This window comes from Gekko japonicus, unplaced genomic scaffold (assembly GCF_001447785.1).
Source record: "Gekko japonicus isolate JY-2015 unplaced genomic scaffold, Gekko_japonicus_V1.1 scaffold10, whole genome shotgun sequence".
NCBI classification, from domain to species: domain Eukaryota; kingdom Metazoa; phylum Chordata; class Lepidosauria; order Squamata; family Gekkonidae; genus Gekko; species Gekko japonicus.
Window position 1 is genome coordinate 2,838,544 of NW_015167526.1, and position 24,118 is coordinate 2,862,661.

Here is a 24,118-nt window from a genome sequence, read left to right on the forward strand (position 1 = left end):
CTGGAGAAACCAGGGAAGGCCTTATACGTAGAAAGCATGTGATTTGGCACTGCAGTATGGATTCTACCAGAGATCCCCATTTGAAACAAACAGTCTTTGGAGCTTACCAAAAGAATGCAGCCACTTGGAACCTTTAACCTGTGGTCACACACACTTTCAATCCACTTTCCAACTGGATTTTGCCAGTTCACACAGAAAATCCAGTTGGAAAGTGCACTGAAAGTGGATTGAAAATGGATTATTTTGTGTGTGTGATCACAGCCTTACAGTGCAATCCTTTGCAGAGGTAATCCACTCTAAGCCCTTCGATTACAATGGATTTAGACCGGTGTAACCCTGCATAGGACTGCACTGTTACTGTCATGCCACCTTCTTCAATATCGGAAGAAAACATTATGTGCTTCATAATTGTTGAGGGCTGAAGGGGGGGGGATTTAGTGTGCCCGCTACAGTATATTGAACACATAGCTGTAGCCCTACACACACTGTGGAATGACATTATGGAGATATACAGTGGGGTGGTGGTAGCTATTTTAAACTTAATCTGGACTTGTGAGCTCCTGGTCACAGCTTCCTTCAGGTTCACAAAATTAAATATTTTCAGCCTTTTTTTTTGTTGAGGACTTCCTTAGAAAGTGGAAATAGTAAGGTATTGGCGAGGAAGTTCAACTAGTTTGAGATCAAAGCCGAACTGGATTTATAAGGCATAAAAGGAGCAGGAAGTTCAGTAGGTGAATAAAATGGTGTTCTCAAAAAAGCGGTAAATGCTTTAAATGCCCTGGGACTCTGAGCAGTGAGAAGCTCTTGTATGTTCTGATGTCAGGATCATACAAGCCGTTCACTTATGAGAAATAAATGTTAGCATATTAAGTATTTGAAAAGAGAGGGACTTTTTGTTCTCCTAGTTTTTCTTTTGACAGGGATCCAGTGCTGCTTGATACACTTGGGTTACTTGGGTTAGGCTGCCAGTGTTGTCTTTCAAATAAAGCCCAAGTTCTAGAGTTGAGAGCAATCAATGCTTGCTAAAATTAGTTTACCTGGTGGGTCTCTCCAAGCTGTAATCAAACAAGGTAGAGAGATGTGTGTGTGAGAGAGGGAGAGAGAGAGATCTGTGCCTTCTAGGTGACATCTGAGGCTTTCTTAGACTGGTTTAACAGGAAGCTCCATCAAACAACAAAGGGATTCCTGAAGTTGTAGAGGAGTTTGTGTTTGCATGGGTCGGGGGAAGAGCTGAAGTCTGGCATTACAGCCCTGGAGGGTTTCTGAGCACAGGAAGTGCAGGTCAGCCGACTCTTCTGTGCACTGAAAATAGGGAATGAGGAAGAAGGTTGTTCTACTTATGAACAGTCATCCCCTGGCACTCTGAATCCCTTCTGTCCTAATGGATCAGTTCTGATAAGTGGGAAAGGCCATTCACTCACGATATAAAGTTGTATTCCAGGACCATTGTTAAGCCCTGAGTTTCCAGTCCAATATGGAAATAGCTAAGCGCCACTCATTAAATTAAGAGCTCCTGGGATCTTTCAGGCCTTGTAGTATTTGGTGAGTGTGGTGGATTCTGGGATTTGTGGCACAATCATGGCTCATGTTTGGTCTAACTGGCTCTGGCATTGGGGAAAACATCTGCTGTGACTGGGTTAAAGTATTTACTTCTCAGTGTTCTAGAATTTTAGCCATACAGCAAAGATAGCTGCCTCTGCTGCTGTTTGCTTTCTTCAGCAGCTTTCAAATTTTGGTGGTGTCTAGTGTGCTTGTGGTTTGGCAGTACTGACTGAAAGAGGGTAAGGATGTTGTCATGGATGTCAGTCTTTGGAGCATGGAAGGTATAGAAGTCACAATAGACGTGAAAGAGAATGCAATGTGGCTGTGTGCACAAAGCACCTGAATTTGCACCTGCATTACAACCTGACTTAATTTTACTTTCTTTCTCTTCCCATGTTTGTTGTAGTTCCTTCAGAAACAGGTAATTGACTTGGCAGTCTTCTCTTTCTGCACCTTGACTTAGCATAATGCTCTGTAAAAAAAAAAACACCAGCAAAACTCTTGTAGTATGTAATGGATGTATTTGTAATTTTCAGTTGCAGCTTTTTGGCACTAGAAAATCATGCATGCTGCAAATTGGTGATTCAGTACTGGGGTATTTTACTGAGCTTCTCTTTTGGGAGTGGATCTGGCCCTTGCACAAACTTCAGCTGTTCTTCTTCCCCCCCATCCCCGCCCCAGAGTCACAAGAAAATTGCCGTAAATCCATAGAGTAGCCAGGAGACTGGGATCTCTTTTATATGCCCCCCAAAAGGTGTAAGGGGGAGTGTGAGTAGATTACCCCTTTGGGCCCCATCTGAAGGAGGCAGATGCATGCTGCGTCCCCATAAGGGGGAGAATGAGCTTGCACAACAGTTGTCCTAGTGAAGGGGGTAGTGATCCTAGAGCAGTAGTTGTTATTTTATTTTTTATTTTTTAAATAATTTTTTATTGTTAAAAAAAACATAGCAATAAAAATTTTAACATTTTACATTTGTATCACATATATTTAAGACATATATATATATATATATATATATATAACCTGCCATTCAGTTCACTATTCTAGAGTTATTTTGAGCATGTAATACAAAGTACAGTACAGTAGAGTAGATAAAGTATAGTACAGATAAAATTAAGTCTAAAACCATATAGCAATTCCAAAGTTGTCTAAGGGTTAGGTCTGACTCTTTAGTTTCTGAATTTTAATTTTATTAAATAGGCAGTCTTCAATACTGTTTTGGTGGAAATGTCAAAATGACGAAATGTATTGTTCAGATTAGGATCAAAAGTAGATCAGCGATCCATACAGAGGGTTTTTTGGTATCACTTCAGCCTCTGCCATATAAGTAATGAGAGGATACCCAGTTGTTATTTTGGTTGAGCCACCCTCTGCTTCAGCCTGGCTCTTTTCAGCAGGTCATTTCTGATGGTAATATTTACCTTCATCCTTCCGGCGGTAGTTTGTGCTTTGGCGTTCTGTCTATCCTTAGATCTCAAGGTACATTCTCACAATCACTTAACATGAATTAGTTTACCCAGGGGTCATTTCGTAGAAAAAGAGGTGCAGGAGCTCATTAGCATGACTCATTAGCATAATTTATTTGCATATGCCACACCCCCTGGCATCACCGCAAGTGTGTCAGAAGGCGACACCCACTGCTCCAGGCTCTACTGGATGATCTTAAAGGTGCCACTGGACTGTGTTGGACCGGGGGGCGGGGGGGGGGGGAGCTCTGCAGCTTACCTGGCTGCTTCTTGCTCTGACTGAGGGCTGCTGGGAGCAGGGGGCGGGGCTTGTTGCATGTGCCCGCCCCCTGGGCTCTTTACTGCCGGAGCTCCGCTCCGTGCGCTCCTGCAGGGAATGACCCCTGAGTTTACCCCTTAACATCTTGGAATGCCCCTGCACTACAAACTAGGTGTTGAGAAGACTTATTCCATTCTTTGGGTGGGTGTTCCTGGGCCAAGTGGGGCTTCCAATCATTTGAGTGATTTGAGAATGGCACCTGACGGGTGATCGTTTTATTCTCTCTCCCCACCCCCACCCTTGGGTCTTTTAATGCAAAATACCTGAATCTCTATCTTGCATGTGTTGTTTAGAGGTGCCTTTTTTATTTTCAAATCACTGCTAAATTTTCTTTCGTGTATTTTCAGTGGAAACATTGGTGGTTCAGGTAGTTCTCAGGAAGAAAGCTGGGATGCAGATCCATTTGGTCTTCTTTATAGTTGGTTTCCACTTGAAGAATCAATTAACAGGACATGAAAGCTCTGACTCCTTCAGCACTTGAGTGACAGCTTTTACGCGTACACTGATTTATAGCACAGACAAAAACATTATCTCTTCTGCGGAAGTTCGATTATTTGGCCGTCAGAGAAACTTGTATGTCTGTTTCCCAGATTGTTTGTGAGCTGAAAGTAGGATCTTTTCGAATAAGATCTGGGTACATTATTTTCTTACAGGCGTTACTAGATGTGGGGTTTTGTTTCAAGCTCCCACCGAAAGAGAGAGTATGGATTATTCTTGGTACCACAGGACTCTCTTATGAGAGATTATACATGTGTGAAACCTGGAGTTCAGGTGTCCTTTAAGGTCCTTTCACAGACTTAATAACAGTACTTAACATTTGTAGAGCACTTTCTGTGTCCAAAGTGTTCTACAAATGTTATCTTGTAATCCTTAGCAGGCCGGTATCGTTTGCACATTGCTTCTAAGATAACTGTCATTTTCCTTCTAGCATAGTGTAAATGCTGTGTAAGAAGAAGTAGTGGGTTTGGAAGCTCCATCGTGCTGTAGTACAGTAGCTTGCCAGGGAGCCATGGAACTCTTCAGAAGTATAAGGGGCTCTTCCAAGAGAAGGTCAACAGTAGTTGATTTGATTTGATAAATTTCTACACCACCCTCTTGGCCGAGGCTGGCTCAGGGCGGCTTACATAAAACAACCTAAAGTTTTACAGTACACATAAAATAGATCATCAACAACAATTAAACAATTAAGCAATTCTAAAAGCATGTAAGCCATAAATATAATGAAGTGCTAGTATCAGTAATTTCAGTAATTTCACAGCGGTAGTTGTTACACAATTTTCTCTCTCCGCAGTCAGCTCTTTGGTCTTCTTAGGTCGTCTTAGATGGCTGGCTCAGGCTGTAGTTAGAAATCCCAGAGGGCGACAGGGCTCTCCTGTCTCAAGCTGTCAGTACTTAGTGGTGGCAGCGGCTCCGAAAGCCTGGCGGGAGAGCTCCGTTTTACAGGCCCTGCGGAACCGCCGAAGGGCCCGCAGGGCCCTGATCTCTTCTAGGAGCTCATTCCACCAGAATGGAGCGGCCACCGAAAAAGCCCTGGCCCTGGTTGTTGCTAGCCTGGCCTCCTTGAGACTTGGGAGGGCCAGCCGATCCTGGGCCCCTGATCTCAGTGCTCTCTGGGATACATGTGGGGAAAGGTGGCCCCTCAGGTATGTAGGTCCCTGGCCATAAAGGGCTTCAGGGAAGCGTGATTGTGCTTTAGGGCACAGCCTTAGATCAGTCAAGGCAACTCTAACATGGAAAAGGCTTGGATGGTGCCCTAGAGCACGCCCTAGAATGTCCTGCAGTGTTGCAAGGGTTATGTGAGAGAGGTGGGACCCCTGCAGCACTCCATAGTACTAGCACCAGGGGGATTGAGTAGTCCAGCAGGACCTTCTGGTACTGGTCTGCTGGGCCAGAGAGGAGATGCTTTAGGCTGGTCCTGCATTGGGCAGGGGTTTGGACTAGATGTTCTGTATGGCCCCTTCCAACTCTGTGATTCTATGAATCATCAGCCAGTATCCATTCTGGCCAACCCCATTCCATGCCAGCCAATCTATCCAGAAATGTACCATGGTTAATGGTACTGGAAAATGCTGAAAGATCCCAAAGAATTAGAATCAACAGGGTCATGGCATTTCCTTTGGCAAATGTCAGTACTCTGGGCACTCAAGCAATGTTCCCTCTAAGCTGTGGAGTCCTGTGAGCAAAAATTCTACTCTGAACAACCGGCATTAAAGTTGTGAGCAAGCGATTTGGCTGCTGCCATAAATCAGTTTGCTTTGGAGCCGTCCTTCCTGGGCTAAGACAAAAAATGTGTGAGCCGGAGGCTAAAAACCTGTGAGCTAGCTCACACTAACTCAGCTTAGAGGGAGCACTGCACTCAAGGCAGTTTCAGTCACAAAACAGGTCAGAAACCAGCCTGAAAGGGGCCCAGAGAAATGGTTTCATCCAAGGAAGCTGGCAGTGCAAGGCCACCACGACCACCAGCCGCTTGAGGACTCCATCCCAATAAGGGTTAGTAGACACCAGCTCATCATTGTTGGGCGCGTTTGGGTCCAGGGATAGCTGCTTCACGAAGGGGGTCTCATGACCAGTGTTCCCTCTAAGCTGAGTCAGTGTGAGCTAGCTCACAGTTTTTTAGCCTCCAGCTCACACATTTTTGTCTCAGCTCAGGAAGGATGGCTCCGGAGCAAACTCATTTATGCAGTGGAATTTTTGCTCACATGACTCCACAGCTTAGAGGGAGCATTGCTCATGACTGTCTCCTTCAGGAGAGTTTCAGTGGGTAGTAGCTGTGTGTGGTAGAACAGCAAAACTCAAGCCCACTGGCACCCTCAAGACAAACAAGATGGGGGGTATGAGCTCCCTAGAGCCAAAGCTTCCTGCTCTAGCCATCTACTTCCAGTTGGTCAGACTCACCTGAAGGCAGTATTAACTGTCCCCAAACCCAAGCTGGTTAACCTCCTGCATGGTGTTAAAAAGCCAAGAACAAAGGAAAGGTCTTATCTGGACACGGGAATGAGAGGTGTCACACTGACTGACTCTCAAATTAAGCAAAAGGAGAACCTACCTAAGAAGGAGAGCTTCAGTAGATAACTAGATTCGCATTTCTTAACAGCCCTTTCTTTCTGTCATTTTTTCCAACTGTAGATGCTTTTACAGATTCTGCAATCAGTGCTAAAGTGAATGGTGAGCACAAAGAGAAGGATCTTGAACCTTGGGATGGTGGAGAAGCTTCCACTGCAGAGGACCTTGAAGCATTAGAAACCGATGTTGTAAGTACATCACACCTTACACTGGTGGGGTGGGTGGAATTTGGAGCAGAAATGTCCAGGTAAAATGCCATGTTTGTTCTTTACCCCTACTGTCCCTGAAAAGTTGTTCCAGAGGATCCCCTCCCAAACACACGCACACACACTTGACTAGGATTGCATTTTCTGTCTTTGTCATAATTTCACTTGTAAGGAACTTTTGTTTTAAGTCAACACAGAATGTATTCAGGAAAGAGTAAACTGGGTAAAAATGGACTGTGTTGAACTTATGCTTTAAAATGAAGGAACCTGTGAAAAGAAAAAGTGTGGCTCCGGTAATGAAGCCTTCTCCAAATTTGAGAAAGTTACAATTTTGGACCTTCTGAGGGATTAGCTCTCCATAATGTTTGCACCCCATAAGAACTCTGCCACTCTTGTCACTCCTAAACTGGGCAGGAATTTTAAATCCATCTATTCCTATGTCAAATGCTACAGTCTCAGGTAACCACCCATGTGGGATTTTGCCTGCCACTAGCCACGATAAGGCAAACAGTTGTTGTGTTTACAGTGGCGAATCCTCTCTTAGTTATGGCTGTAGCTGGGGCGCATCAGTGCTTAGTAGAAAACGGCTCTTCTGTTCAACAATGTCCAGTATTTGCAGCTTCTGATCACAAAGTACAAAGACACTTCTTTAAACTTGAGGAAACGTGCTGCGTTTGTGCCATTTTGAGACCCAAGCTTTTCCCCCTGTAGTCTAATGGATGGGATCCCAATGACATGTTTCGATACAACGAAGAAAACTACGGCGTAGTGTCGACTTATGACAGCAGTTTATCTTCATATACGTAAGTTGCAATAAGTAGCTTTTGTATTTTACGCTGGTTGCTTCTGGCTCATCTTGCCCGTGCAGTGGTTCATCTGAACTGAATGCACCCCTGAAAATGGCGCATTCTGGCCCCTTTCAGGCTGCTGCGGGCCGATTCAGTTTCTCTGGTCTGAATCGGCTTGCCGCCAAATTGCCGCCAATCCTATGGGCCATTGAAATCAATGGTGAAAACATGGGGTATATTCTGGGGGCTGGAGGGGAGGGAGAGGCCCCAAACTCACAGGGTAGCTGCTGGAGCCTCTCCCCAAGATACACACCAAGTTTCAAGAACATTGGACCAGGGGGTCCAATTCTATGGGCCCCCAAACAGGTTGCCCCCATCCCCTCCTCTATGGTGCTAAAAAAGTTACTTTTCCCCCACCATAGAGAACAATGGAGGGGATGAGTGTGTCCTTAACAGCAGTGTGTGTATCAATATTTTGACTGACACAGCATCAAATGGGCTAGGATAGAAACTTTTCCATAATGAGATTTTTTTTAAAAAAAACAACAACCCCTGCAGGGAATTTGTGTATGGGTGAGCATTCAAAGATGGCCTCTCCCATCCATAGCTGGAAATAATGCAGTCTACCTTATTCCAGCACAGAGAGAGAGAGAGAAAGAGAGAGAGAGAGAGAGAGAGAGAGAGAAGGGGAGAGAGAGATTTGGCCTATTTTACTTAAAGCAGCAGAAGTAACTAGGCAGACAGCTGCTAACTGCTGGGTATTGCGGACCAGATTAAGTGCATTGTAGGTATCTAACTGCCCCAATAGTATACACAGTTGTCATTTAAAGTGTGTTCCATCAGTAATGGCATAGGAACATCTCTCTCTCTCTTTTTTTTACATTTTAAAGATTTTATTGAATTGAACAATTACATACATGTAGAACAAGACTTTGGAATAATAATTGTAACAAATTGTGTAGTCCGAATCAACAATAAATATATACAGAACTAGATTGATAGAGCGTTAAACTTACAACTTCAGAAACATATTACTAACACTCCAACTTGTCAGCAAATAATAACGTACTGCAACAAGTTAAGCACGGCATGTATTATGTATAACTTAATTAAATCATTAAGTAAATAAATATATAAATAAGTAAATGCAAATAAAAATACAAATTGTAAAAATAATTGTCACAAATCAAGAATCTAAATATCAGATCCATTTATGGAATTGGGTCCATTCAGAAGAGATATATTGCTGTTTAGATAGACAGTCAAGCACGATACCATTTTCCTGTAAACTTATCCTGGTTTGAGCTTTGAGACATATAGTTCAGTTTGTTTGTGACTGCATCCATTAGATAGTGATTCCATAATTTCCGGAACCATACCTTCACATTTGGTGCTTTAGTATCCTTCCAATAAGATGCTATTGCTGTTTTGGCAGTGTCCAACATAACTTCAATGGTATCTCTGTGTGATCTAGCAGTTAATTCCTGCGGCCAAGCATTTAAGAATAAAATCTCCGGTAAAAATGGGATTTGTACAGAGGTAACAGCCTGAATGATATCTAATATTTCCATCCAAAATTTCTTAATTTTTACACAACGCCACCAGCAGTGGGCAAAATCTCCTATTTGTTGGCATTCTTTTCAACACCGAGGGGATTTCGCAGGTGATATATGAGAGAGTTTATGAGGTGTTGCATACCATCTAGTCATTACCTTCAGATTTTGGAAACACACTGCTATGGTTTTAGTAGTGAAACTAGTAGAGTTCCGTAATCTATTCCAGAGTTCATTAGTAAGAATTTCTGTACAATCTCTCTGCCAAGCTGCTTGGTAAGGCAAAGACTTAGTACAAGAGTTTTGGAGTAGTAGTGAGTAGATCTTTGAGATAAGGCCCCTGTTTTGATTATTGAAATCCTGTATGGGAACACCTCTCTGAGACACAGCTGTGAATCATGGCTGGTCTTCTCCTGTAATGCAAAGATGTTAGGACACATTGGGTGTGCCTAAAGACATACCTCTGCAGGACATTCGAGATGTGGCCCCTGAAGCTCTGCCAGGTGCCTTTCTTGAGCTGAGTGTGCATTCCAGAATACCGAAATCTTCTGCATTGTACAGGAATTCCTTTGTAGACAGGTCATTATGAGCAGGACTTTCCAAAAATATGTGTGAAAATCACCCCATAATAAAGTTTTTTCTTCCATATGCCTTGAAATCAATCTTTTGGTCGTCTTCTCCTTTCCTCCTTTTAGGGTGCCCTTAGAAAGGGATAACTCAGAAGAGTTTTTAAAGCGGGAAGCCAGAGCAACGCAGTTAGCAGAAGAAATTGAATCAAGTGCTCAATACAAAGCTAGAGCTGCTCTGGAAAACGATGACCGGTCCGAGGAAGAAAAATACACAGCTGTCCAGAGAAACGCGAATGAGCGAGAGGGCCATAGTGTGACAAGCAGGTATCTGAGGATCGTTGCCCCAATGGACGTTAATGTTTGAGAAACATTTTGGGTTTTGCTGAGCTAAATCCCAACAGCTTGACTAATTTCTTTGCTGTCTGGGACTCAAAGTGCAGAAGTTGCTTACCTGCCTAAGCTTTTTCTATGAAAAGGTTTCTGTCTGTGAACTCACGGAGTTGTGTATTTGGGGCATTTGGTCATCTTCAGTTTGAATCCGGTCAGAGGACTGGCCTCCTGTGTTACAAGACAAGTTTCTCCATTGAACTATGATGGTCATTGATAAAAAAAAATATCACTGCATTTAAAATTACTAGAGTGTTTTTCTACAATGTCCAGATATTCCTTTTGGTTTTGCTTTGTCACGTATCTGAATAGTGATCAGTTGCCATCTAACTATGAGTTAATGTGATCTGACCTTAACGTGGTCTGACGTGATGCTTTAGATTGTGGTGGTCTGTTCTTAAGAGAATTAAAATTTATTGTATTTAGCCATAGGCCATTACAAACCAAAGATAACAGCAGAGAGGAATACTGTAAACATGAATAATGGCACAAAATTGAGTAAAATCCAAGATATTATAAAACCATAAAACCGAAGTTTATAAGCAATTGAATCAAAATGTACCCACTAAGATCAATATTAACTAGTTCCTATAAGAACAGCGTTGGCCCGTATTTTCTTTGCAGCCAAGGCAAATAGAGCCATTCTATAGAATATATTGGCATTGGAATCAGCTAACAAAAATAATCTTCTCAGAAGTCTGAATAAAAGCTTAAGTCTGATAAAATACCGGAGAGAAATTTTAACCTAGGTTGCGTATACATTGAGCATTTAAGGATATAACGGGGAAGATCCTCAATAACAGAAGAGCCACAGATACAAAAGCGTTGCTCCTTACGTGTTCTACTATAGCGGCCAGCTAATATGGTTCTTAAGAGTATTCCCTCCTGCTGCTCCACAATACCTTTTACCTATTTATTTATTTATTTCCATTTGTATCCCGCTCTTCCCTCCATAGCAGGCTCAGGACGGCTCACACAAAAAGTTAAAAAACAATAAAACAACAATTCATTACATACAAATTATCTCAAAATTTATACTCATTACAAATAGCAAATCAAATACAATTAAGAGCCGTTAAAGTGCTAGTGGTGGTAGCTATGGCCATGATGTAATAGATATAGCAAAAGCGTGGCCAGAGTATGTTACTATTGACACCGCAGGCAGTTGCTGTTTTCATAAGGGCCTTATCCCAGTTAATGTCGTTGGTAGCGGCTCTCTATAACCTTCAAAACTTGCCATTTAAATCTCTTAGTGCCCTTTTTTGGCTGCCGAGGGGTGGTGTGCTCTCCTGTAATGAAGCAATATAATGAATGTAAAATTGTTTGCTCTGTGCAGTTTGCAGCGATGATGCCTTGTGTTAAAAGATGCCATGTTCTGCCATCTCTGAGCATTTTAGTAGTTTCCCTGCCCATTGTCTTGAGCCAAAGGATAATGGAGCAGAGGGTATAGCTCTTGGCTAACGACGCCCTGTGCATTTCCCCTCTCTTTCAGGGAGACCAAGTACATTCCACCTGGACAACGGAGTAGAGAGACCCTGTCCTGGACACCTGGAAGGCAGAATTCCCCAAGGATGGGCCAATCGGGATCAGGGCCCCCCATTTCAAGGTCCGGGTCTCACTCATCGGACTACAGTTCTAGTTCTGGAGCAGACCAAAGAGTAGTCAATGGAGGCAAGTATCCGTTGTGACCTTAGAGGGCAAGCTGTTTTGCATGCGTGCTGTCAACGGGAGCAGTGCGATGGCTCTTCTTCAAAGTAACCTATTGTGACGCATCCCATCACTCTGAAGAGTAAGAACCGTGGCGGCTTAGGTAGACTTGTAACACTTGCAAGAAACAGTGCATGTTTTCGTGCCCTGCATAGATTGTGCCCACATCAGCACCATTTTTCTAGGGTCCCCCTCTTGGCAGCTGCCCTCTTCCTCTGCTGCGCCACCAGTATTGAATGATATAATGCTATCGTAATTACCATTTTTATAAAATGGCCTCTGGTGGTGGAGTGTGTGTGTGTGTGTGGGGGGGGGAACGCAGGGGAAATTGCGGCTGTCAGGGGCTGGCGGAGGAAAGTGTGCAGAAAACTCCTGTGTGGAAGCTCCGTTGTTAGTGTGTGTCCGTTTGCACTCTGTGGTGATGAAAGCAACATGGAGAATGCTTACTGCATGGGAGCAGGCTAAGTTGCCAGGGAATTTCTCTGTCACTCCCTGCTAGGCACAAAAGTGTAAATGGACCCGATACAAGGAGAAAAATAGCCCAGCAATCTTCTCTCCGGTATGATTGGTTTAAGTATTGTACCCGATGATACCACCTTGTTAATGCTACTGCCAGCTTGATTTGTCCTGGGAAACAATTAGTATTTATTTATTGCATAGTAAAGGATATACATTTTTTAAAATAAAACTTTATGAAGTGTGAGACTGGGTAGAGGAGAATGTGCAATCGTTTACGGTAAGTGGCATTTATAGGAGTTTTGAGTGGTAGCACATACACGCTTGGGCCCGTAAGTTAAAATCCAAGGTGTGGCATTCTCAGCTCTGCTGCTCACCATCTCCAATGAGGGAGCACTATTCAGAGGCTCAGCGGTGCTCCCCTTCCCGTATGCTAAGTATAATGTGCAATATCAGGGACATTGCACTTCCACAGGGGAAGCTATTTTGGGCTCGCAAATAATGCCCTCTAGGGGAACCTGCTGCTATAATCCGCAGGCAAATTGGACTAAATTGAAGCTTGTTTCCTGACTTCCTCTTTCTCCAAAATGATGAACAAATCCATTAGTCAGTCAGCACAGTGAACACAAATGCCATATGCTGAAGGTCGCCCTAGCCCTTCTTGTAAACGGGTTTCTGTGGTTTTTGAAATGCGTAGATAAGTGTTTACTATGTTTTTAGTGACATAGCCACTTTGCTATCCGCATCTGAATGGCTCCATTTGCCATATAGCCTGTATTGTCCAGTTGTGTGTTCCAGATGGGAGAGTGCAAACACGGTTTGCCCGCTAAGAAAAATATGGACTAAATGCTTAAGTTGGCACTGCTGGCACTGACATTCTGTGCAGCTCTGCTTGAGAGAGCATCTGCCATGTCAGAGGGTGCCCTGTGCGGTCTGATCAGGGCTTGCTGTCTGCTTTAAAATCCTGAATTTAAACCATTGGGGAGCTCAGTTGACAATTGTGATCAAATCAATTACGTTTTCTTCTCCAAAGAGGGTAGAATAACCCAGAATCCTACTTCTATCACGCTGCAGTCGTTCTAAGCCCTGTAGACGTCCCCCAAGGGTTTAAAACAAGTATGAGAAATCATTTGGGTCATTTTTAGTTTTTTCCCCCCCTCCTGTTTTTTTCCCCCCATAATTTTTTTCTTTAGTTTTTATGCTTTCCTTCATATCATTTGTTCTGTCAGGTGTTCCCTCCTGGCCATCGCCTTGCCCATCTCCTTCCTCTCGCCCACCTTCTCGCTACCAGTCAGCTCCCAACTCTCTTCCACCTCGGGCAGCCACCCCTACAAGGCGGCCCTCCAGGCCCCCGTCTCACCCCTCTGCTCATGGCTCTCCAGCGCCTGTCTCTACTATGCCTAAACGCATGTCTTCAGAAGGTACAAATACCACAATTTTGGTTCATGAGTTTTTGTTTATCTTTGTGTTCTTCCCCCACCTTCTCCTGTGAGTTAAGAGTTACAGAATTGTTTCCTCTTCATTATAGAACATATAATTTATGTGCTTTTTATATTTAAAAAATCCTTTTTGTTTTAGACGATTATTTCTAATTAACCTTTTTATTTTAAGGGAAAACTTTGCAGAAATCAGACAGACCCAAGTCCCTTTCCCGAAGCTTCGAAAAACAAGTTAAGCTTGTTTTTTTGGGACCCTCAAAAATTTCCCCGTCACAGTCCTTTGATATGGCATGGAGTCTACGCTGACAGAACACTTGGAGTCCCTTAACTGATTGTAATCCCTTACCCCACTGGTCGTAACCATGATTAAGAATTACTGCACATGGTTAAAGTCAATGCTCCCTCTAAGCTGTAGAGTCTTGTGAGCAAAAATTCTACTTTGTGAGCTACCGGCATTAAAGTTGTAAGTGAGCGATTTGGCTACTGCATAAATTAGTTTGCTCTGGAGCCTTCCTTCCTGAGCTAAGACAAAAATGTATGAGCCGGAGGCTAAAAAACTGTGAGCTCGCTCATACTAACTCAGCTTAGACAGAACACTGGTTAAAGATGACCAGGCCTTGCTTTTAGCTAGGGTTTGAAGTTGGTTTCTTAGTGAGCATTAATTAAGAGACAGTGTTACGTAGTACTTTTTGTGCTGGACTGTGACTAGGGAGTTCTACTGTCTACCTGTCCATTCCCATGAAGCTTACTGGGTGATCCGGGGCCAGGTGTATCCTGTCTCTCAACCCATAACCTGTCTGACAGAGATGCTGGGAGGATCGGGGAGGGGGGGGGGAATCATGTGCGTTGCTCTGAACTCCTAGAGCAGGGGGTGGTCAAACTTGCTCAATGTGAGAGCCACACAGAATAAACATCAGATGTTCGAGAGCCGCAAGACACGAACAAATATCACACACGCGTTTTTACTGGGAAATATGCAAATTTGCCTTTTGTTAACATTAAATGGGACTGCTAAAAAAATAAAAACAGACGGGGTAAAAACAGATATTGATTATGATATTTATTTGTCCAATTATATTTGTTTGTTTGCTAATGATATTCATTTGTCTAAGAGAGAGAGAAATAGAGAGAAAGGTGGAAAGAAAGAATGAAAGAGGTGGAAAGAAAGAATGAAAGAGAGAAACAAAGAAAGCAAATGGATGGAAGGCAGGCAGGCAGGCAGGCAGGCATGCCTTCCCTTCGCTTCCCCAGCTGCTCTGCTGGGAGCCGCACAATATGTGTGAAAGAGCCGTATGTGGCTCCCGAGCCACAGTTTGGCCACCCCTGTCCTAGAGGAAGGGCAAAATGAAACGCATAATAAGAGTGGTTGACATTACAGCCATTGTTAAGGTGCCCGGGGGGGGGGGGATTTCTGCATTCTGTGGAAGGCAGGGGAGGAGACACTGAGGAACTGGGAGTGCTGCGTCTGCATCGTCTTGCTTCCTTCTTGGTGCACAAATTAGTCAGAGCCCTCCAGATTGTGCCCATTACAGCCCATTCTCCTTCCTGGCAGCTGTGTTAGGGGAGAACAGTTAGGATCAATGTTCCCTGTGAGCTGAGTGAGTGTGAGCCAGTTCACAGTTTTTTAGCCTCCAGCTCACACATTTCTGTCTTCGCTCAGGAAGGATGGCTCCAGAGCCAACTAATTTATGCAGCAGCCCAATCGCTCGCTCATAACTTTCATGCCAGTGGCTCACAAAGTAGAATTTTTGCTCACAAGACTCCACAGCTTAGAGGGAGCCTTGGTTAGGATGCTTAATTGTGTTTGTAAGTCATTGTGACTCTCCCCGGCCTGTTCAGTAGAGTCATTAATTTCAATTCTGTCCTGGGGTTGTGGATGATATACAGTGATACCCTGTGCTGTGAACCTGAAACTAGCTAATATGAGTATTGTTTTTGATGAATATGGGAGATACAAAAATATGTTTTTGGGGGATGTGATTTCCTTGCTTTAAAGTACTGTGAAAATGTGTAATGCTTAAGACAGCTCTTGAAACAATTGCCGTGTAAAAACTCAGAAATCGCAAGAGTTGAAAATACACTACATTGAAATTTCTTCTTTGGTTTTTGCCTTAATTTTGCGTTTTTACCATCACATTTCCCAACTTTTCTTCCACGGGAATGATTAGAATCTTCCACCCCAAAACACACAGATCAGAATTTTGTGAACTCTTTGAAAGTCTGTGGGCCACAGAAGCTAAGATGAGGTCTTCTTCTGTGTTTTTAAGGGACTGAGAGTGAACATAAGAACATAAGAGAAGCCAGTGTTGGATCAGGCCAATGGCCCATCTAGTCCAACACTCTGTGTCACACAGTGGCCAAAAATACCAGGTGCCATCAGGAGGTTTAGCAGTGGAGCCAGGACACTAGAAGCCCTCCCACTGTTGCCCCCCCCCCCCAAGCACCAAGAATACAGAGCATCACCTGCCCCAACATGAGAGTTCCTATAAGAACATAAGAGAAACCAATGTTGGATCAGGCCAATGGCCCATCCAGTCCAACACTCTGTGTCACACAGTGGCAAAAAAGCCCAAGTGCCATCAGGAGGTCCAGCAGGGGAGCCAGGACACTAGAAGCCCTCCCACTGTTGCCGCCCCCCCCAAGCACCAAGAATACAGAGCATCTCTTGCCCCAGACTGAGAGTTCCCATCTATACCTTGTAGCTAATAGCCACTGGTGGACCTCTGCTTGCTAAGACCCATATTAAAGAAGAAGAAAATGTTATGAGAAATCAAATATAGGTAGCATTTAGATACTGTTTTGTCAATGGGGTTTAACTGGGGGGGGGGGAAGCTTTTGTGTGATATTCACAGTTTAGGGTATGTGTGTGCATGTGTGCTCCTTTTTCCAGGCCCTCCACGGATGTCTCCTAAGGCACAAAGGCACCCTCGAGGGCACAGAGTCTCTACGGGTAGGGGTACAATTTCAAGTGGCTTAGAATTTGTCTCTCACAATGTGCCCGGGGAAGCTGCTGCTCCTGCGTCAACAAGAGGCAGCCCTTCAGGCGGGACGTGGTCGTCAGTCGTCAGCGGAGGTAAGTAAGGCCCAGCTTCCTGCAGAAAGCGACCTTTTGCTTATTTTGGTGAGATTGGGGTTAGATTCCTAGGCAGTGACGGTTGAGGACGCAAGTCCTCTGAGGAAAATTACATTGTGGGTAAAGAGCCTCTTGCTGAGGGTAAAAGAGGAGAGCGCAAAAGTCGGCTTGAAACTCAGCATCAAAAAAACGAAGATCATGACATCCGGCCCCATCACTCCTTGGCAAACAGAAGGGGAAGTTGTGGAAGCAGTGACAGAATTCATGTTCCCAGTATCCAAGATCACTGCAGCCATGAAATTAAAAGACGCCTGCTCCTTGGGCGGAAAGTGATGGAAAACCCAGACAGCATAATAAAAAGTAGAGTCAAAGTATGGTCAAAGCAATGGCATTCCAAGTAGTAATGTAAGGCTGTGAGAGTTGGACCATAAGGAAGGCCGAGCGCCGAAGAATAGATGCTTCCGAATTATGGTGCTGGAGAAGACTCTTGAGAGTCCCTTGGACTGCCAGGAGATCAAATCAGTCAGTCCTAAAAGAAATCAACCCTGATTGTTCCCTGGAAGGCCAGATGCCGAAGCTGAAGCTCAAATACTTTGGCCACCACATGAGAGGGGAGCACTCACTGGAGAAGACCCTGATGCTGGGAAAGATTGAAGGTCAAAGAAGACGGGGACGGCAAAGGATGAGATGGTTAGACAGTGTCATCGATGCAACGAACATGAAATTGAGCAAACTCCAGAGCACGATGGAAGACAGGCGGGCCTGGCGTGATGTGGTCCACGGGGTCACAAGGAGTCTGACTTGAGTGTGCGACTGAACAACAACAACAAATGTGTGTTGGTTAATTCTTTTCCCTTATTTCACCCGCCTAGAAACCAGATGACGATTAAGAGTGGCAGAGCTAGATTATCACTTAGAGCAGCGAGGGCACTGTTTCTCTCATCTGTCTGGGCAGACAGTCTTCACCTCTGGATTACATCCCTGTCAGAAATGTGCAGCTATGTCAATTCCGCGTGATCTGGAACCGCCAGAGCAATGCTCTGGCACTCGCCCCCGAATTCCTTGGAAACCGTGGCATTTGGGTGCAAGTACCAGAACGTTGCCCCGGGCACAATGCTAGCTCTTCCATGTCTCATCAGGAATGACATCATCATACTGGGACGACGAGCACTGCCCCCCATTTGGCTGGCCCATTTCTGCCTGTCGACTAGCTGAGTGTCAGTGGGCCGGTGGCCAAAATTGCGGAAAGTTTGTCCATCATAAATGGGCACCTGGCAAGCCCTGGCTCTGAGGTGCTGAACACCAAAGAGACCTTCTCTGCCCCCTCCTCTGTTTTCTCTGCTCTGCTTCCCTCTTCTGGGAAGGATGAAGTTATGCCTGTTGGCTGCTACAGGAAAGGGCTGCCCTCTACCCAGTGCTGCTCTAGATGGTCCCCTAGGGTTGCTTCATGTTAAGGCGAGTCTGTTCCCTGTGGGGATTTTTTTTAAAGGAATCGCAACACTGGAGATGGCCCCCTTGGCTGGAATGATGTACCCCCCAACCCTCTTTTCAGTGTATGGGCCATGCCATTCGTCTGAAGGATACAGTGGCAGAAGCCGGCAATGTCATATGTATCTAGCTAATCTTCAAAAACCCATGGCCGTAGCCCAGAAAATGTTTAGCTCTGGGGGAATCCCAGCTACAGAGCTCAGCTCGATTGATTGATTGAATTACTTTAAATTTCTGTATAATTATATAAACTGTGCCAAAGTTGAATGGGAAAAAGGAATGAGGCCAGGAGCCTGATTGGTTGGCACTTTCTGCCGGTGAGAGGGAGGAGAACCTCTTATCGACGCAGTTCTGCAATGTCTCTTGGTCTTTCGTAGTGGCAGCTGGGTTTTCTGTGCCGCGTACTGGGAGTCTTGTTTTTTTTTTTTTAATGTCCTGGTTTCCCTCTCCCCCCCCCCTCGTTACACCCTATTCTAATTTGAGTTAGCCAAGAGAGTGTGGGGAACCTCTGAGGCATGTGCCACGCAGCCAAGTGGCATAGGTTGCTACCAGTGTTCCCTCTAAGCTGAGTTAGTGTGAGCTAGCTCACAGTTTCTTAGCCTCCGGCTCACACAATTTTGCCTTAGCTCAGGAAAGATGGCTCCAGAGCAAATTAATCTTTGCAGTAGCCAGATCGCTCCCTCACAACTTTAATGCCAGTAGCTCACAAAGTATAATTTTTGCTCACATGACTCCACAGCTTAGAGGGAGCCTTGGTTGCTACCCAAACCTGGGATTGTGGGTTGTTTTTTTCTCATGACACGGCTGCTGGGGTGGAAGATCACTATATTCAATAAGGTTGCCAACAGGCCTGGAGAAGCATGCCCTGTGCCTTTAATAGAGTCTCAGTGTGTCGAAATGGGCAACATAGCATGGAGGTAAATAATATCCCATTAAGGCTCGATTAAAGAAGAAGAAGAAGAAGGTGCTGCTGAGTTGCAGCCAACTCAACGGTGATCCCACCTGTGGGGTCTTCCAAGGCAAGAGATGAGCAGTGATGGTTTGCCGTTGCCTTCCTTTGCGTAGCAACTCCAGGTTCCTTGGTGGTCTCCCATCGAAGTCCTGGCTGCCCCCCAACCCTATTTGGGCTGCTAAACTTCAATTAAAGGAACAACATTTTTTTCTCCAGACCGTTGAAAATCCAGTGGAATGTTTCCCACTGGCAGCAGCTATATCCCTTCCCCCCCCCCCTTCATTTGGAGCTGTATTGCGTACCTGTCCTTGGCTGCATGCTATAGATGTGTGTGAACTGCTAGGCTGGATTCCTGGAGAGCTCCGTGGTGCAAGTGGGGATGGCTAGCTGTGAGAGCAACGGAATGTTCGCTGGGCTATGAATAAAGTCTCCACAATTTCTGCTTCGGCGCAATCAGTTACTTAAACGAGGGATTCTTTGGGCTGCGAGCTGGAGTTCCTTAAGGTTTCCCTTGCTCGAAAGCCAGTCGAGTCCGACTCTAGGGTTGCGGTGCTCATCTCCGTTTCAAAGCCGAAGAGCCAGCGCTGTCCGAAGATGTTTCCGTGGTCATGTGGTCGGCATGTTCCTTACTTCATATGAAACAGTTGTTGCTAGGGTGGAGAGAGGTGCCATATCACAGAAATTGAGAATTTCATTGGTGGGCTTCTCTTAACCATTTTATAAGCTCAGTGTAGATATTTATTTATTTATTTATTTATTTATTTATTTATTGGGTTTTTACCCCACCCTCCCAGCCAAAGCCGGCTCTGGGCGGCTGACATAAAAACAGTACATAGTTTACAATAAAACGTAACTAATTTTGAATTAAAACAATTGTAAAATCATTTAAACGATACAACTCAGTAAAGTGCTAAAAACGGTAATTCCCGATGGCTGTGATGACACAATCCACTCTTCTTATTGTTGGTTCCTCGATCTTCTTGCAGCTCCCCTTCTGGTGACTAAGATCAACTGTCATTAAATGTTCTGGGAGACAAGGGCTCTCTCACCGTCAGCTTTCAGTTGTTAGTTGTTAATGGTGGTGGTTAGCGGTGGCGGCGGCTCCCAAAGGCCTGGCGGGAGAGCTCCGTTTTGCAGGCCCCGCGGAACTGCACAAGGTCCCGCGGAACTGCACAAGGTCCCGCAGGGCCCTGATCTCTGGGAGCTCGTTCCACCAGAGTGGAGCTGCCACCAAGAAGGCCCTGGCCCTCATTGTCGCCAGCCTGGCCTCCTTAAAACTCCATGTAAAAAAATATGGTATTAGATGACAGTTTTATTAGTGCCAAACAGCTGTATAGTATTATGGTAGAATAACTTTCCCCCCTCCCCCTTGGTGTTCCCAGCTCCTAGGTTATCTCCTAAAGCACACAGACCTCGGTCTCCACGGCAAAGCAGTATTGGAGGTGTGCCCTCTGGGCCAGCCCTCTCCTCTCCCCAAACTGGCTCTACTCCGGCAGAGTCTGTAGCCTCTCCTGTCCCGGCTGCTTCTCCTACCCCTGCCAGTCCTGCATCCAATCAAGCAGATACCCCGTCTGGTGAAGGTAAAAAATAATAATCTATTATTTCACCCTGTTCCGAGCTTGAGTTAGAATTTCAAAAACATGCAGTGATCTAAAAATTGCCTTTGTGTTGAAATGCTTGGGGAACAATTATCCACCCACACGTTTATTTTTATGCCTTTGGGTTTGCGCATCATTGTGCAGTCCGCTTTCTCTGTCTTCGTACAGAACCCTTTGGGGAGGTCGCTGATGGCTCTGCGGGCATCCATGTAATTTTCTGAATGGCTGCTAAAAATTGTATTTCCCTATTCTGTTGTCGCAAATGTTTAATGACCAGGAAATGGTTGTTTGTCATTTTTCTTTTTTTGCCACTAAGTCTAAGCTTCTTTTGAATGACAGACTAGAATTCTAACACTTCAACATCTTAGTGTTTTTCATGCTGAAATGATGAAATGTGGAAAGCGGGTAAGATATCTGTGCAATTAAAAAGGCATAGACAATCCTAATACATCACATTTCCTAGAAAAATGGCTTATATTCTTACTGTGTTGTGCATTTGGTTGAAAGCCTGTAGCTACAGAGTCCCTCTAGGTTCAGTGCATATTAGGGGAAAAAACTGAGATGATAGGATGGCTGCACAGGAGGTCTTTTTGTTTTAATAGCCGACAATCTACTACTGTGGTAACACAATATAATTGAAATCTTTCTCCCCCCCCCCTTCATCATGAAACAATGATACATGCATTCAAATTCTAGCACCTGCCTTGTTTTCTTAGCCCCTATTGTTTTGTAAACCTCTCAAAAAATCAAATAGTATTATTGTTTAAAAATCAGATTGCCTTCTTGGAAGATTGAAAATTAATTTAATTTGCAGGTCCTATTAACAAAATATGTGGCATGCGAATAACTCTGTTGTGCTGGAAGTCTCCCTTGTCCCAGAATGTCATTTTCTCTTCCAGAAGTGGGAACGGAGTAGGATAATTATATATTCACTTGTAGGATTTCACATGAAAATATTCAAGTTTCTCCTCCCTGCTTCCTTGTCGTACTTCTCTGATGCGCTGGAGTTCTATACGTCAAATAGATTGCTTGTTTTGTATGCAACTAATAGTGTGTTGACTTCTCTTCTTAGCTAAAGATTCCAGGCTTCAAGATCAGAGGCAGAATTCTTCTCCTGCCGGAAACAAAGAAAACCTGAAGCCAAGTGAAATGTCTCCTAATTTTAGCAAACCTGAATGCAAAGGTAGGAATTCCTGATGTTGCGTGCCGTGGACTTTTGAGCACCTGTGGGGGCTGTAAATTACAAAAGCTTATTGTGTGACAGTCCTGTTGACATCAGTGATGACATGTGCGGTGCTGCGTCAGACTAGAAGAATTGCAGAAGTGGTGCATTTTCTTTGTGGGGGGAAAAGACAGGGGGCCACTTTCAATGTGCAGCAGAGGGAAATGTTTGTTCCTTCAGGTGGTCCTGAGAATTAACTTCTGGAATGCACGTGTGCTACTCATAGCTTTACTTTGCTAATCTTATTTGTACTCTTGTACCTTTTAAGCCCCCTTGGAGCGATATGTAGCGGTTAAAGAACATAAGAACATAAGAGATGCCAATGTTGGATCAGGCCAAAGGCCCATCCAGTCCAACACTCTGTATCACACAGTGGCCAGAAATACCAGGTGCCATCAGGAGGTCCACCAGTGGGGCGAGGACATTAGAAGCCCTCCCACTGTTGACCCCCCCCCCAAGCACCAAGAAGACAGAGTATCCCTTGCCCCAGAGTCCCTATCTATACCTTGTGGCTAATACCCACTGATGGACCTCTGCTCCAGATGCTTATCTAATTCCCTTTTGAAGCCGTCCATGCTTGTAGCCGCCACCACTTCCTGTGGCAGTGAATTTTTAGAGGCTCATGAATTTTAGTTTTAGTGGCTCATGCATTTTTCAGGAATCTGTTTTGAACTGGAGAAGTATTTCATGTGCACTAATGTGCTTGCGGATGGCCTGTTAAACCGTGAACAGTTGTCTGTGTCCTGCAGAATTCCTTGCTTTCCAGTTTGTGGATGGCACAGCACCAGGGTCTGTGTGTGACCCTTTCCCATCCCAGGGCACTGCCTCTCTAGATATTAGTGTGTGTGTGTGTGGTCATGTGCACACAATGGTTGTATGAACATCTGCACTAGCTCTCCCTTCCTAAACTGGGCTTCTTGAAAGGGTGGTCTGTCTTTCATACTCTGCCCTTGTGGAATCTTATTCAGAAGGCACTTCTGAAAATTCCGGGCAGGTGAAAAAGGTAGCAGGAGTTGGCTGCTTTCTCCAAGAGGAAATGAATATGTCATTTAAGCATTTTTATCCCACTTCTCAACCAGAATACTGATCCCTTGTGGAGCCGCATATGGTATTATTTGTGTCTGCTAACAACTTCAGAATGTAAGAAATGTCCTGTTGGATCAGACAGCATCCTGTTTCACACAGTGGTCAGCCAGTTGCCGTAGAGTGCTACCAGACAGGGCTTAGAGCTCAGCGCCTTCCCCTAATGCAGGGGTGGGCAAACGAGCTCAGCGTAAGAGCCACACAGAATAAATGTCAGATGTCTGAGAGTCGCAAAACATGGAAGAAATATCACATGCACGTTTTTATTTAAAATATGCAAATTTGCTTTTTATTAACATTAAATGAAACTGCCAAAAATAAAAACAAAAGGGGGTAAAAACAGATATTGATAATGATATTTATTTGTCCAATGATATTTATTTGTTTGCTAATGATATTTGTCTGAGAGAGAGAGGTGGAAAGAATAAAAGAGGTGGGGGGAGAGAGAGAGAGAAACAAAGAAAGCAAATAGACAGGAGGGGGGGAGGGAGAAAAAGCCCGCCTCCCCTTCGCTTCCCCAACTGCCCTGTCGGGAGCCGCACAATAGGTGTGAAAGAGCCGCATGTGGCTCCTGATGCCCTAATGGTTGTCTCCTAGCATTATTTAGTCATCATGGCTAGTTGCCGTTGTTGGCCCTGTCGTCCATGCAGTTGCCTAATCCTGTCTTGAAGCCACCTGTGCTAGTGGCCATCATTAACTTCCACTGACAGTGAGTTTCACAGTTTAATTACTTGCTGCGTGAAGAAATATTTCCTTTGGTCTGTCCGGAATCTGTTGTCTGTCAGCTTTCTTGGGTGATCCAAGCAGTCGGCCTGTTCTGCGACATTAGATTAAAGGCTCGAGTCTGCAGAAGCTTATGTTGCAACGCATGTCTTTTAGGTGCCGTAGAGATCTCGTTTTTGTTGACACAAACATGACATGGCTATCCCACCACCGGAACCCACTAGTTTTGTGCCAATTTTGTTCATGCTCAGCTGAACCAAATGGTGGTGGTGGTGGGGGTTTATTACACAGAACAGTCAGTGTGCCTGATGCTTTACAGAGCATACAGTGTGAAATCTGAGGCAAGGAAGAGGACAGAGAGGAGAGAGAAGACAGAGGCGGGTAGAAGAATCTGTGTACATGGGCTTACTTCCTGTTGGGGAAGGGGAGCTTAGGGGTTGTATGAAAGTTTCTGAGTGTTTAGTGGGCTGCGCGTCTTCAGGA

At 44.6% G+C, this 24,118-nt stretch overlaps 1 protein-coding gene across 4 annotated transcripts in view; it reads left to right on the plus strand.

Annotated features, from left to right (window-relative positions):
- The window catches only part of ATXN2 (ataxin 2), a 60,208-nt gene that overhangs the window by 5,028 nt on the left and 31,062 nt on the right, over nucleotides 1-24,118 (plus strand). For all 4 annotated transcript variants that reach the window (XM_015413224.1, XM_015413225.1, XM_015413222.1 and 1 more), the window contains exons 5-13: nucleotides 1,949-1,963; nucleotides 6,455-6,579; nucleotides 7,309-7,400; nucleotides 9,634-9,831; nucleotides 11,387-11,565; nucleotides 13,287-13,478; nucleotides 16,387-16,569; nucleotides 20,392-20,589; nucleotides 21,680-21,790. In XM_015413224.1, the coding sequence (XP_015268710.1) occupies nucleotides 1,949-1,963; nucleotides 6,455-6,579; nucleotides 7,309-7,400; nucleotides 9,634-9,831; nucleotides 11,387-11,565; nucleotides 13,287-13,478; nucleotides 16,387-16,569; nucleotides 20,392-20,589; nucleotides 21,680-21,790 (1,293 nt within the window). The remainder of the gene's footprint in view (nucleotides 1-1,948; nucleotides 1,964-6,454; nucleotides 6,580-7,308; nucleotides 7,401-9,633; nucleotides 9,832-11,386; nucleotides 11,566-13,286; nucleotides 13,479-16,386; nucleotides 16,570-20,391; nucleotides 20,590-21,679; nucleotides 21,791-24,118) is intronic.